Source organism: Anser brachyrhynchus (assembly GCF_964034855.1).
Source record: "Anser brachyrhynchus genome assembly, chromosome: 1".
Taxonomy (NCBI): Eukaryota; Metazoa; Chordata; class Aves; order Anseriformes; family Anatidae; genus Anser; species Anser brachyrhynchus.
In genome coordinates, this window is record NC_137694.1 from 147,934,081 (window position 1) to 147,947,502 (window position 13,422).

The window sequence follows — 13,422 nt, forward strand, 5'->3', positions numbered from 1 at the left end:
CGGGGGGGGTCTCGCGAGAGGGGGGTGGGGCTGTAACGGTCGTAACGGCCCCAACGGCCGCCCCCCCCCCCGAGGAGAGGCTGAGAGCTGGGACTGCCCGGCCTGGGGAAGAGGAGGCTCAGGGGGGTCTCATCCGTGTCTGTAAATACCCGAGGGGAGGCTGCAGAGAGGACGGAGCCAGGCTCTTGTCAGAGGTGCCCAGGGCCAGGACCAGGGGCACTGGGCACAAACTGGCCCCCAGGAGGCTCCCTCTGAGCCCCAGGAGCACTTCTGTGCTGTGCGGGTGAGGAGCCCTGGCACAGGCTGCCCAGAGAGGCTGTGGGGTCTCCTCCTTGGAGGCCTTCCAAAGCCGCCTGGAGATGGGCCTGGGCAGCCTGCGCTGGGTGGCCCTGCTGGGGCAGGGCTTGGGCCTGGTGGCCTCCAGACAGCCCTGCCAACCTGAGCTATTCTGTGATCCTGTCTGGGGACTTTCTGCAAGCTGCCATATGTCTTATCTCTTTCCTCACAGCCCTCACAGAATGTGAGTGACATGAGGCCCAACCAGCCTTGCCAGCTCCAGGTGTGAACTGTGGTTCTCAGATGAGGTGTGCAGCCCTGGGATCCCTGTGTTAAAGGGAAAGTGGTAGAGCTGGGTGAGAAACAACTTTGGCCTGCAACAAAACGCACCTAAGATCTGTGTGGCCTCCAGAGTGTTTCTTGCTACTGAGTTTAAAGGCAATCTAAGGTGGGTACAATCATCTTCCATAGAATAAATCCAGTCCCAGCTGTATAAACTCAGTGGAAGTTAATGATCTGTTATCTCTGAAGTGATGCATCTATGCCTGTGTAGACAGACAACCCGAGTATCTGTTCCAGTCCAAAACAGGGACCACTAATGAGTTGTCTCTGTATGACTTGTCATGCAGGTAAAATTATCTGTAGTTTCACATAGCTTCTGACACTGCCCAATATCTTTATAAACGAATTCTAAGAAATCCCATGCCTTATTTTTTGGAAAGAAAAAAAAAGGTGGTGGTTTTTCTATTGATATTGTCAGATGTTAGTGTAGTATAGAGATACAGAGCCCAGCCATTTGATCACTTTGTAATTCAATGCAATCCAATGCTCTCTCTTATCTAAGCTGTTAAGGATATAGTTTCTCCATCTGAAACCTTAGAAGTATTTATTTTACTATTTCTTGTGCTATTAGAAAGTGCCAATAGCTGTGCGCTGCTGCTTTCTCCTCATTACAATGTACTCCAGGTTAGTCAGCTCAGAGATGGAACTTTATGCTCCCAAGATGCCTTTGTGCGTTTTTACTTAAGACCGACCGGAAATGCGACGTAGCTACTACCAGCTGCCAAAGTCAAGTGCAGTTGTTCTAAACCAGACGACCTTTCCCCGATGTTTGTCTCGTTTCACTTACACTTCCTATTTCCACAAAACATCCTAGAGAGGATTATCAGCTCTTAAGTGTGCCTTAGAGATCTGCCTTTCTCTTTCAACGATGCTACTGTAAACAGACCTTTCTTTATACCGCGTTTTTCTCCGTGCCTTTTTAAAGACGGAAACACTCCATTTTTCACTTGCTTTTTCCTGCAGCACTTGGAGCAACCTTTATCCTCACCATGCGTTGCCAAAAGCAGAAGTTAGCTTTAAAAAGGACGCAAGGAACAGCTCTGGTCAAGTGCTTGAGTGAGTCATTTGCAGAGGAGTGGAGGTGGGACATGGCTTGTTCCGGTTTTTTGATCGCTGCTTTTGGAACCTGCGCTGGGAGTGAAGGAAAGCCTGTGGGCTACTCAAAGCCTGCCAGAAAACAACAAAGAGGGAGGCCCAACGGCACGCTTAAGCTCGCTATTCAGTAGCCTTCCTCTCTACTGAAAAAATGGTAGGCATTGATAAATTGAGAGATTTCCTGATGAAACACATCTTATGCAAACGCTGCCATCAGCCTCACTTCTCAATTACTCCTTGGCCAGCATCAGACAAACTTGGTAGCAGGGTAAGGAACAAGCAAACATAAAATTAGGGCTTCTGTGAAAGCCGGTATACAGACAGAGCCCAGAGATCCCAGTTAGCGCTGTCACTGCAGGAACAGTGGTCACGCGTTGTGTTTGAGCCGCTGACCAACGTGCGTGCAGTTCCGCATCAAGCATGGTGTGTTTCGGGTGCTGACGAGCCACGGATGTGGGGTGGCTGCCTACAGGGAAGGGCATGGAGAAATGCTGACAGGATCTGGGAGACCGGTGAGCACAGTACAGCCTGGTGTGCACAGTTCAGGCAGAAAATGAGCAGGGAAGGCAGAGTACAGGTTGAGAATTCTCACCGGGAAAGAATTTCCATGAAACATGACTCCTCTTTTCCCGTAGCTTTTTGCTGCCTATTATCAGACTTCACAGGGTTATTTTCCTTCCAAAGAGATTCAGCTAGGAATAGATAACCGAGTTTATAGTACAGAGTCCACTCTTCCTAGAACACCTGTCAAAGATCAAACACGTACAAGTAGGTCTACGTGCGTAACAAGATGATACACTAAAGTTGCTGAAAGGTTTGTGATTTATTTTCAAAGACACACAGCACAAAGGGATTCACCCCCAGGCTGGATTTCCAGATCCAGGTGTGTGTGTGTGTGGCCTTGTGCTCCTCTGCATTTTGTATTTCAGGGGAAGGAACACCAAAATCCTCAGCTCAGAATGGAGCTTCAATGGAGTTAACACCAAAGGCAGAAGGAAAGCTGGAGCAAACCGAAGGAGTTAGATAATAAAGCCAGGTCCAGACAAAGTAAGAGGGGGGAAGCTAGAATACAGAGTGAAGACAACAGGACACAAGGAGTGGGCAGGAAGAAGGCAGTTAGTGGCTGGTAAGGAATGCTTTAATTGCCAGACTCGGGAAGAACCTACAACTGTCAGCCATCAACCTCCATTCTCATACTCATTTTCCCTCAAAAAACCTTGGGATGGAAAACTGCTTTTTAAGTAGATGTAAAATATGTCTGGATGACTTAAACTAAAGGTTGAAGTTTAATTCAGTTTAACTGAGACAGGCTGCTCAGCCAAATTCTATCACCAGCAATCAAAAAACAACCAAAAGCAGCTATTTCACTATGCAACAGCGATTACCATGCTGACTAATAAGCTAACTGCTTTTCTGTTCATTCAGCATGCACAAAATTCCAGGAGAAATTTTAGGAAGCCGAACAGAAGACAAGGGCCTGAGAACAAGAGCCATGGCCACACGGCCTCTCAACCTCTCCCATAGCTTTTGAACCTCTGAAGCCACTTTCAGACCAGTTGTGTTTGGGGGGTGAGGGAGTGGGGGGAGGTTGGCAAATGGATCACAGAGAGTAAAACCAATGCTGATGGCTTTCTGTTAGCAGTATTCCGCAATGCTGCTTCTTGAGGTTATTTATGGGGAAAGTTGGGGAGAGTACAGCCAGGGGCAAACGACATATATCACAGAAAGATTGCCATCGTTATTTCTGCTGCTCCTGGAACAACCCATTTTTAATTGCTATACCAGAGTAATTTGGCCAAGGAGTTCTAGGCTATGGCAATTAAGAAGAGTTGCAGATCTCAGCACTTTTAATCAATTAACATCACTTAGTAAGACAGAATCAGTCCATCTTCAGAATAGCACATATTGTTTAAAACTATTGGACCAGGGAGTGCAGCAGACGTTCATTGCTTAGTATCAGTTACTGTCTACTACGGCCAACTTTCTATGTGGATAAAGCCTCTGCCCATCACACTTCTGTGAAGAGTACCTTCCTTTTTGCTTTAAAAGCCTTGAAAAATGGAGCTGACTGGCTTACACATGCCTGGAAAATCAGTTACAAGGCGAGTCATAATTAAGGCCAGAGAACGTACTGCATAAATTAAGAGCCACATTCTCACAAAGGCTAAGGAATTTAATATGCATCAAAGATTTTATTTGAATTAACTGGATTCAAATATTAAAATAAGTACATTAAATTACAACATTAAATATGCTTTAAATACAATAAACTAGATGTTTTTAGTTTCTAAACACAAAGGGAACAAAAATAATTGAGAAGAATGCAATACAATTAATGACACCAGATGACAGAACAAGGACTTTATGTAAATCTGCGAGATGTCAACTCTTTGCAATGTTTACTTTAAGAAGACATGGTGGCATTTCAACTGATGCACAAAACCCATGTTACATAAATTTAGTAAGGTATCTCTCAGAAAATATTGCTGTTATAATTCTCATTTTCGCCACAAACAAAACTCCTTTGGTAGCTCTTTTTCAGAATGAAACATGCCAGTATGCAAATCCCAAAAATAAACAGCATCTTGTAAGTATTACCACAAAAGGTATCTTCTTTATAGTTACAATTATCTAACAGATCTACAGTGTCTTTCCTTCTTTAGTTCAAATCAACTTACATATATACAATATGTAACAAAGTACTCACAAAATCCTTAGTCTTTCAAGACAAAAAACTATGCTTTCACAACGTCAAGACCATAAAAGTCTATTTTTAAAAAAAGTTCTCGACTCTTAAAGTGGAGCACGCTGTACAGTAGTTTCCCTGTCTGTGATTTTAAAGGCAGAACTAAATGTTACGGCAAGTACATCAACAGTGATAAAAACCAGTTGCCCTAAAATGAGGTAGGGCCTCTGACTCAAATCTAATCCTTGCCACCCAACCCAGCAGAAGTAGTAATAAAATAATAATCCATATTTTAGCTAAATAACCCAACAATTCACTACACACACGAACGCAGTTGTCCTCTTGGCACATAAAGGATCTCACTTCAAAACCTGATTTATCCAAACCAGACTGAAGTTCATACTCATTTGAAAGAAAATTAAACAAACGCAAGGTCGAGAGTTTTCATGGTGCATAATTTCAAAAATTCAGTGTATTTCAACAACACTGTTTGTACATAAATGTTCATCAATTAAGGGTTTTTAAAAAGTTACCCAAGTTGTCACTGTAGCTAAAGAATGCAGCATATAGGGTCTTTATGGATGCAGTCAGGAACACAGAAATGAAAAAAAACAGACCTGCATCCATCACAGAAGTATTTCTTACACAGGTGATTTTACCTTTCCAACCAACTTCGATGACAATTTTAAGCCAAACTGTAAAAATAAACTGAGAAGAACCCAAAAGAACAAAACAAACAACCGAAAGAAATAAAAATGCGACATTTAAAATTAGTAAGGAGTCTCGACAAGGATGATCAGTTAACATATCATTTTGCTTCTTGTCCACAGCAGTGCATGCAGCTGGCTGAATAATATACATCAACCTGAAATCTGCTAAAAAATAAAGTCTGGAACAGCATAGGTATTCAGAGTCCTGAAGATATATTTGGATTTTTTTTTAATTTGTATTTTTTTTTTAATAAAATTATTTCCTCTCCATTATGCAACATAGTGGTACTGATTGGGGTTGTCTTTGTCTCTCTCCATATAGTCCCTGTCAATGAGAGACTCGATCCTCTTTTTCAAGTCTCCAGGCTGCAAGAAAAGATGGGATTAGTGAAACAGTTAATGATAGGAATGCAAATATATTTTATTTAAAACACACACACACACAAAAACAAAACCAAAAGAGAGGACAGCTGAAGACCGCATAAGAACAGGAACATGAACCACTGTGAATAGCTAAACAGAATTTCCTATTGATACTTCGGCTTGTTCTGTTCACATGCTCATTTTAGTACTTGAATCTTTGAATTTGATTCAGGCATATTGCACATTTCTTACTCTTACAATCTGAATGGGAAAGTATATTACATATTTTTAGATAATCCTAGGATGGTTTGAGAAACAAAATCACTTACCTTCACTGGAAATTTCAGTTGATTATACAATTCAGAAACAAGAAGATTATGACCGAGAGTCTTTCTCATCTTCATTATTCGTACAATAGCAGCATCAATCTGATATTGTCTGTCTTGGAATACTCTTTCAGTTGTGCTAACCTGTTCCTCGACCTAAAGAACAATACAACACCACAAATAATCACCTTTTATTGCTGTTATTTTATCCATTATATTTCTGCAGTTAACCTTTCTAATAAAACAAAACACATTCTTGTCCGACTTTGAGACAGATACAGACCTTGCTGCATGCTAATAACTAAGTGATTCTGAAGAGTACTGCTAAAGCAAGCCAGATATAACATTAAGGATAACATAAAGAAAAAATCATGTCTTATTTTAAATCTATTTGATAAATCAAACTAATTCATAAGAACTCAGTTCAGATTTTTAGAGGAACACAGAAGAATTTGACAGTCCAAACACATCGGGTCTTCTGCATTAAAAATGCTCAACTCTGATAGGACTTTTTACAATTTTCTTTTAACACGCAGAGACCAAAAGGAAACAACTCAATACTAATTAAAACACGTCAGCTGGTGTCAAGAATTGGGATTCAAGTAAAACAAATATATCCACTACAAATGAAGGGACAACCCTGCCCTTTTAATAACCCCTCCTAATAAAGGAAAGTGACACGGTGACATTTGATTAATGAGTTCCGTATAGTACCAGCACTCCGGTCATACCATGAAAGCTTTTAACACAGACAAACATCTGCAAAATCCTATCAATTTAATGTAACGGCATTTAGATGTGCAGGCACGGGAAGAAGGAACCTGAATTGTTTTGATTTCAGTGAGATTTAGGATCTTTATTGCCTCCATCAGTTAGCCTGACTACCAAGAATGCAGAGATTTTGTCTCTCCATGCGGTACATGGGTAAACAGTCAACCAGAAAGAATGCAAAAATAAATACATACTGTTTCTTTCATCTGGATTTGATTGATCTTTATTCTAAACAACTTATGCTTGAAATCACCATTAAAGATGAATTTGTCTCCATCTTCTACATCCTTGCCCTTTGGATTTTTAATCAATACTCGCGCTTTCCCACAAGCTAAAGACTGCAAGGTTCTTCTTAATTCACTGTCCTCTGTGAAGAAGTTCAAAGTACAAGAGAAAATAGAACAAAATGTTAATATGAAAAGTTTTATGCAATGAATCTAGCCATAAAATTAAAAAAGTTAATGTTTTTTATGTTATTAACTTATTTCCAAGCTAAGTTCTAATTATACAACAACTTACAGACTTCAAGCTTGGCCTCACACATCTCACCGGCAAGTGCTGAGAGTGTGCACAGAACTCTACAAGTAAACAATACAGACTCAGACTCATCTCAGCGAAGTTTCTATCCAACAGTAGTATCAGAAAAAAAATCACAGCAATGTGAGCCTGGTTTTATTGCTGTGGTTTTGTTTGGCAATCAGAAGAAAAATCAGTTGATGACAAGAAACACAAGCCACCCATTTTATGATTTCATCACTCTTTCTAAACACACACCAGAAAATATAAACACAAATGATAAGCAAACAAGCAAACAGAGAAGAAAACAGGAGAGAACCCTAAGTTGGCAGGAAGATGTTTTGTGAGAAGGTATAGCTATTATAGTCGCAAACTTCTCCACAACAAGAAAGCAGTGGGAAAAAGGGAGTGAGGAAAATTTTATCCATTAAGATTTACAGGTAAAAGCATTTGGACAAGTAGCTAGAACAAAGTCCAAAACATTCTATTAACTATATTGCAAAGTCTTGTCTCAAGATTTTGCACTAAAACAGCCTCTGCAGTCTCCCAGAATACTTTTATTGACAATATAAAATTATCACTGAACATGTCAGATCTGGAAAGTTTAAGAATCAAAGATTTTGCAATCTAGTGCTGAAATGCACAAAATAGCTTACTAGAAGATTAACCGTTATTATTTCTAAAATACTGTAATTTTCCCATTCACACAGAATGACCATTTCTTTTTAAAAAAACAAACAAAAAACCACAAAACTTCCAGCTGTTCTCTTACTCCTAAAAAAAAGCCCAAACTTTAAACCAGTGATATAATGCATTTATGCTGTTTCAAACTTTTTAGGTGTTTCACCTTCAGTAAATACAGACTGATGCCCAGGCCCAAACTCCTGTGTAAGGATGCTGTTAAAAAACTTATAGTCCCAAGTATGACCAATTAATACAGATGAGGACAAAAGAGGAGAAATCTTCATGATTTTGGGGGTGGGGGTGAGGATGTTGTAATAGTCCATAAGCCACTTTTCTATTTAGCATGAGGAAAAATGAGTATGACTTTCTCACCCAGAAATGTGCATGTATTTTGTGTTAGATGGGAATGGAAATTAAAGATACAATACACAAAGTCTGAAATGCACGTAGAGACCCCTTACCCAATTACTTCAATGCCCAGTACATGACTTTTACAGAGCTAACCTGTAATGCTGTGAACACAGCAATGTAGCTTATACAGGAACTGCAGAAATCCATCTGTGATTCTACTGCCCAGACACTTAATATCATACTCACCTCTGTAAAAGACACATTCTAGATAACAAATGTATGAATAACATATTAAAGAGCTGGATTTCTGGACTATGCTATCCCACGGCTGTCCTATCCTGCCAATGAACACAGATTGCTATGTTTTACTATGTGAAAGTGCTTCCTTAAACATTAAACAACTGAAGGTTTTAAGTCATGACGACTTACTGGTTTCTACCATATAAATTTTTAATTTCTTTATGTCAACTACAGCGTGACTCTTAGGTAAACCAAATATTTATCTGACTGGCCTTATCTTCTGCTGAAGTCTCCGAAGGAGATAGGAAGACGGGACTGATAGACCCGAGGAACCAACATGAAGCAGCTTTCTCAGTAGTTCCAATAGGAGAAGAAAGAGTACCAAAGGTGCCAAACTGGTTTTTATAATACTGGAAAATCCCAAATGATTTACACCTCATTCCAGTACATGATTCATGAGGCTTTATTCTAAGAGGTCCATGGGAAGATATTAAATAAGCAGAATATAGTTTATGATTACATTTATGATGTTCTCGATTAAAAATCAATGTACATGCAAGACACTGTGGGCTGACAACCTGAGTTGATCTGAAGTTTGAGAATGACAGCTTTAAGGTCTGCCATTAACCTTAGACAGCTAATCCTGTTTCAGTTGAGAACAGCTGCATTATATGCTATATGGATTAGATCAAAATGTCTGGCTCTCTTAAATATGACTGCTGATCTCTGCATGTGTAGTTAGTTATTTCCTCCCTCCACAGATGTGTTCGTCTTCAGCAACACTAGTTGTCATCTGATCTCCTAATTGTTCAAGTTGGAGATCCTTTTGTAATGTTTAAAAGTTTCAGATTTGACCTTCCTAAAGAACCAGCAACAAATTCTGTCACATCGGTATTCCTCTTTTTCAGATCATTAATGACTACGTTGAATAATAACACAGGGATCCCAATTAGGAGCACTGTGAAAGTGACCCATTCATTTCTACTTGTTTTGTCTTCTAATCAATCATTCACCCGTGAGAAGAATTTCCCTCTCAAGCCATGAAAACTTACTTATGAGTCTGTAATGAGCTCTTACCAAAAAAGATTTTAAAACCCAAGTATACAATTACCATGCATATGCTTGCTGACTCCCTCAAAGAAGCTGAAAGTGAAATCGTGTGTCACAAATCATGCTCTTCCCTAATACACACTTAGCCATGAGCCTCCAAATTCTGTTCTCCCCACCACAGGCCTGATAACCCTGCAGCAATCTGTGGAATCACTCCACGTACACCCACCCCCCAAACAAACAAACCACTATTCTCATCATTTGCCATTCTTCTTACACCAAGGTTCACTTAAATTATAAACCAGAGAGATTAAGCTGGTATTTATACTGGAAAGTTTCTGTAAAGCTTCTGGGTGAATACTACCAGGTGGTGATGGTCTAATTTACCATCTGATTTACTGATCTGTTCTGAGCCCTTTACTGACACTTCAACTTACAGCGCTTTATTCTGTCCTGTGCCTTGGGTGTAGCTCCCTGGACTCTTCTGCCATAACCACCAATGTGCAAAGACTGGTTAACACCTTGTAACAGGGTCTCAGCATAAACACACATCAATTAAATAACTGCACAAGGCTTCCAACACCCCCCAGGAAGGGCCAGCACTCAAACACCAAAGCAAAGGAAGTGGCTAGACACAATTCTTCAGGGTGGGGAGGTTCACCATCCCTGTCACCGTTGCATAAGAGAGAAGCTAACCCAGGAATGCTCCGTACTTCCCTGCTGCTCCTCTTCTCCTCATCCTACTGTTCACTGAGTCTCCAATCATTTGGGGATTCAGGAACTCAGAGAATCCCTAAGGCAGAGGCAGCTTCCATGCACTAAGGTACCTTTCCATGCACTGCTCTTCCTTGAATTCTGTAAAATTCCAGCTTTTACAACATGCTGTGGTCAAGAGTTTCATAGCTTATCACTGTGGGGCAAAAATCAGGGTACTGCTCAGCAAATGCTGACCTCCCCTCAAAGTAGCAGGAGGCAGGAAGGGTGCAGTGTGAGACCTGCTTCCGAAACCATTTCTGGCCACAAGACTTTCCTCTCATTTAGAAGAAGGGAGACTGCTAAATGGGAATGGGACCTCTCTAGAGAAGCTCTGAATGCCTTGTGTGGGTAGAACTTGGAAGCAAGATTCAGCCATCCTGGCCCCTAGGGCCCTGTGAGCCATGAACTCATTACAGGGATTCCTACACTATCTCCTCCTGAGAGAGAGAAACAGACATGACATAATAAAGGTAGCTCCCAACTATATAGCATCAATTCTAGCCAGCCGCCTTGAAAAGAGTCTATTAAAATCCTTCCTATTGTGCTACAACATAATGGATTTCCATGCAGCAGATTTTATCTGTTGCTGCAAGGCAGCCAGAATGCAAGCACTGAGGTAAAATAATACACGGTGAGAATGCAGGATCTGGATCAGGCTTGTGTGAACTTTTGTTTGTTCCGTAGGCATTGTACTCTGACCTAGTGAGTCTCTGGACCATCCTGATGCTTATCACTCACACTGGCATGCTTTCTTCAGCTCCCTTACTATTAGTAGCACAGGTGACTCAGCGACCTGAAGATTCAAGCCTGAGAAGCTGGAGTACCTAGGCTGTGCTGCCCTCCGAAACACAACCTGCTAGACAACAGGGATTCTTGATACTCCATCTTTAGAATATTTTATTAAATATATTTACAGTATTTTAGTACTTGGGTGTGTTCAGGTACTTTTTCTGCAGTTGTTTTATTGGGTTGATCTCAAGGTTCAACATACAGAAAGCTACTGGGTATGACCTGCCGGTTGATGCAGAGAGTTCCCAAGAATAAAGAGATGAAAGGGTTATGCTTTTTAATGCCAATGGCTGTAACTATTTCAAGAAAGTGTAAATTTAGAGAACAAAAACAAAAAAACACCAAACAAAAACCCTGAGAGGATAGATCCCGCTGGTGGTTAAAAAGAAACCGTTTTCTCTTTTTTTTTTCCTGTTGTTGTTCTTTGTATCTTCAGGTTCAACCTGCAGAGAGGAACAGCTACAATGTACACTCACTAGTGCACACTGCTCTTTTTAACAAATCAGATCTATTGTAAAAAGGGAACTCCTGCAACAGTAATGGCAGAGAGAAGGACAAGAACAGTTCAATTGCAAATAATCATAGAATTATAGAAGCATTTAGGTTGGAAGAAGACCTCTAAGACCATCTAGTCTAACCTTTAACCTAACAATAATCCTAAAATGACAACATTCTTCATCAATCATTTTCAAAATATAATATTTGAAAGTGTGATTAAACAAAAATAATCTGTTCATACAACTAGTCTTTATCACCACTTGAATTTTAAGAACTGCCATAATGTATTTTGTAAAACTGACAGGTTGTTAGTAGTACCATATGCTACCCACCTCTTACTGTCTACTTTGTGAAACATTTTATCTACACCAGGAAGTATGAGCAGTGTATTTTGCTCATCTTTTTTGGCATCGATATACTGTTGGCTCACAAAGTTTGTCCTAATGATCATGACAAATTTCTTAAAATTAGGCCTTTACCTACAGATTTGTAATTGGCAATCACTCAATTAATAAATATAAGAATCACAAAGTATTTTTCTTACCTATGCCAGTGGCCATTTTAATTTCTTCAAAACTGAATTCATCTCCTTCATTGAACATAAGCAGCACTAATGTCTGAAAGAGCGATACTTGAAATTCTTTCTTTCCCTAAAAAAGAAATATAAAATAATTAGCAGTAATATTCAGACCATTTTCTCTCATATCGCTTAAATCTGATAAGTTACAGAAGCAACACTTTTTTTTTTATTTCTAGAAGATAGGTGTATTTTTGTATGCCTATCACACAGAAGAACCTGCTCAAATGTAGCATTAAAGAAACAGGATATTTTAAACTTTTTTGCTAATCTAACAGTAGCAATACATCACAAACCAGAAGCTCATTAGAATGAGCTAACACTTAGGCCACATCATTTACTTCATTTTCATTACAAATTCTGGCTTTGCTACCACCAATAGCAAACCAATTTTTTATACTTCACCCTGTATTATGAGTAGCCAAATGTTTGTACAAGCAGGCAATGAAAAGGAAATAAACTCTTCAGACAGATGTACACACTTTCGTCAATCAACAACAAATCTGTCTTACTGTTACATAATGCCAAAATCTGTAAGTTTCATATTTACAGTGAGCTGGTAAAAGAATTCAAGGTTGTGGGTTTGCCTTTATTTTTTTTTTTTGTCTTTGCTCTGCTTCAATTAAGCTGCATTATTAGCAACACAAGATATTCTGTGAGACAAAACAAAACCACATTAAGAAACAATGTGGTTATTTAAGACTTAAATAATTCAACAAGCATTTAAATTTTAACCAGTCATCACATCACCAACGCCCTTCAGTCTCTTTTTGCAACAATTAAGCATTCTATAAATGTCATCAGTATTTCTAAGATCAAAACAATCCCTTATTAAAAATAAGATGCTGTACTATTTCTCTCTTTAATTTCCTGCTTTATTACAACTCTCTTTATTCAAATAAATAGTACTTCCTATCAAATGAATATAAATGTTACTGCAAGGTATCACGCTTTTGTCTTTTTAGATAGGTTGAATTTCAGTTTAATTATAAAAAAAATCTTCTTTCTGTACAAAATAACAATATTGAACTGTGATTGTTCCTCCACCAAACACGTTATTACCTTTATAAAGAAAATACTAAACATGATTAGATTCCAAATAGTTGACTTAAATTTTACCCCAACAGGCTAAGCATTAAACATGCACTTACTTCCTTAAATTCCGCCTTCAGGACAGCATGCCCTAGAGTGGTCTGCCACTGCAGCTTTCGACCACTGTGTTTTCCTAGATAAAAGGCTTTAAACACCTCTTGAAGCTTTATCATCTGCAAAGCAAAGAGATTATTAGTGTTTTCCCAGTACAGTGATGCTGGATGATTTCACATTTAATTCCACTGGTTCTCCTAAACAGTATTTCATAATAAATGTTTTTGTGAGGAAAAAAGCAATCCC

General features: G+C 39.4%; 1 protein-coding gene and 1 long non-coding RNA gene across 2 annotated transcripts in view; one reads left to right on the forward strand and one right to left on the reverse strand.

Annotated features, from left to right (window-relative positions):
- Nucleotides 1–91: 91 nt before the first annotated feature.
- LOC308188251 lies at nt 92–4,687 on the forward strand. The gene is made up of 2 exons (XR_013945291.1): nt 92–2,839; nt 3,139–4,687. It is a non-coding gene; the product is annotated as an uncharacterized lncRNA (long non-coding RNA).
- Nucleotides 3,886–13,422, reverse strand: part of CUL4A (cullin 4A) — a 37,451-nt gene continuing 27,914 nt past the window's right edge. Inside the window, exons 16-20 of the mRNA XM_080577053.1 lie at nt 13,182–13,295; nt 11,998–12,103; nt 6,764–6,936; nt 5,802–5,954; nt 3,886–5,475 (exon numbers count right to left, since the gene is read on the reverse strand). Coding sequence (XP_080433179.1) covers nt 5,380–5,475; nt 5,802–5,954; nt 6,764–6,936; nt 11,998–12,103; nt 13,182–13,295 — 642 coding nt within the window. The 3' untranslated portion in view covers nt 3,886–5,379. The remainder of the gene's footprint in view (nt 5,476–5,801; nt 5,955–6,763; nt 6,937–11,997; nt 12,104–13,181; nt 13,296–13,422) is intronic.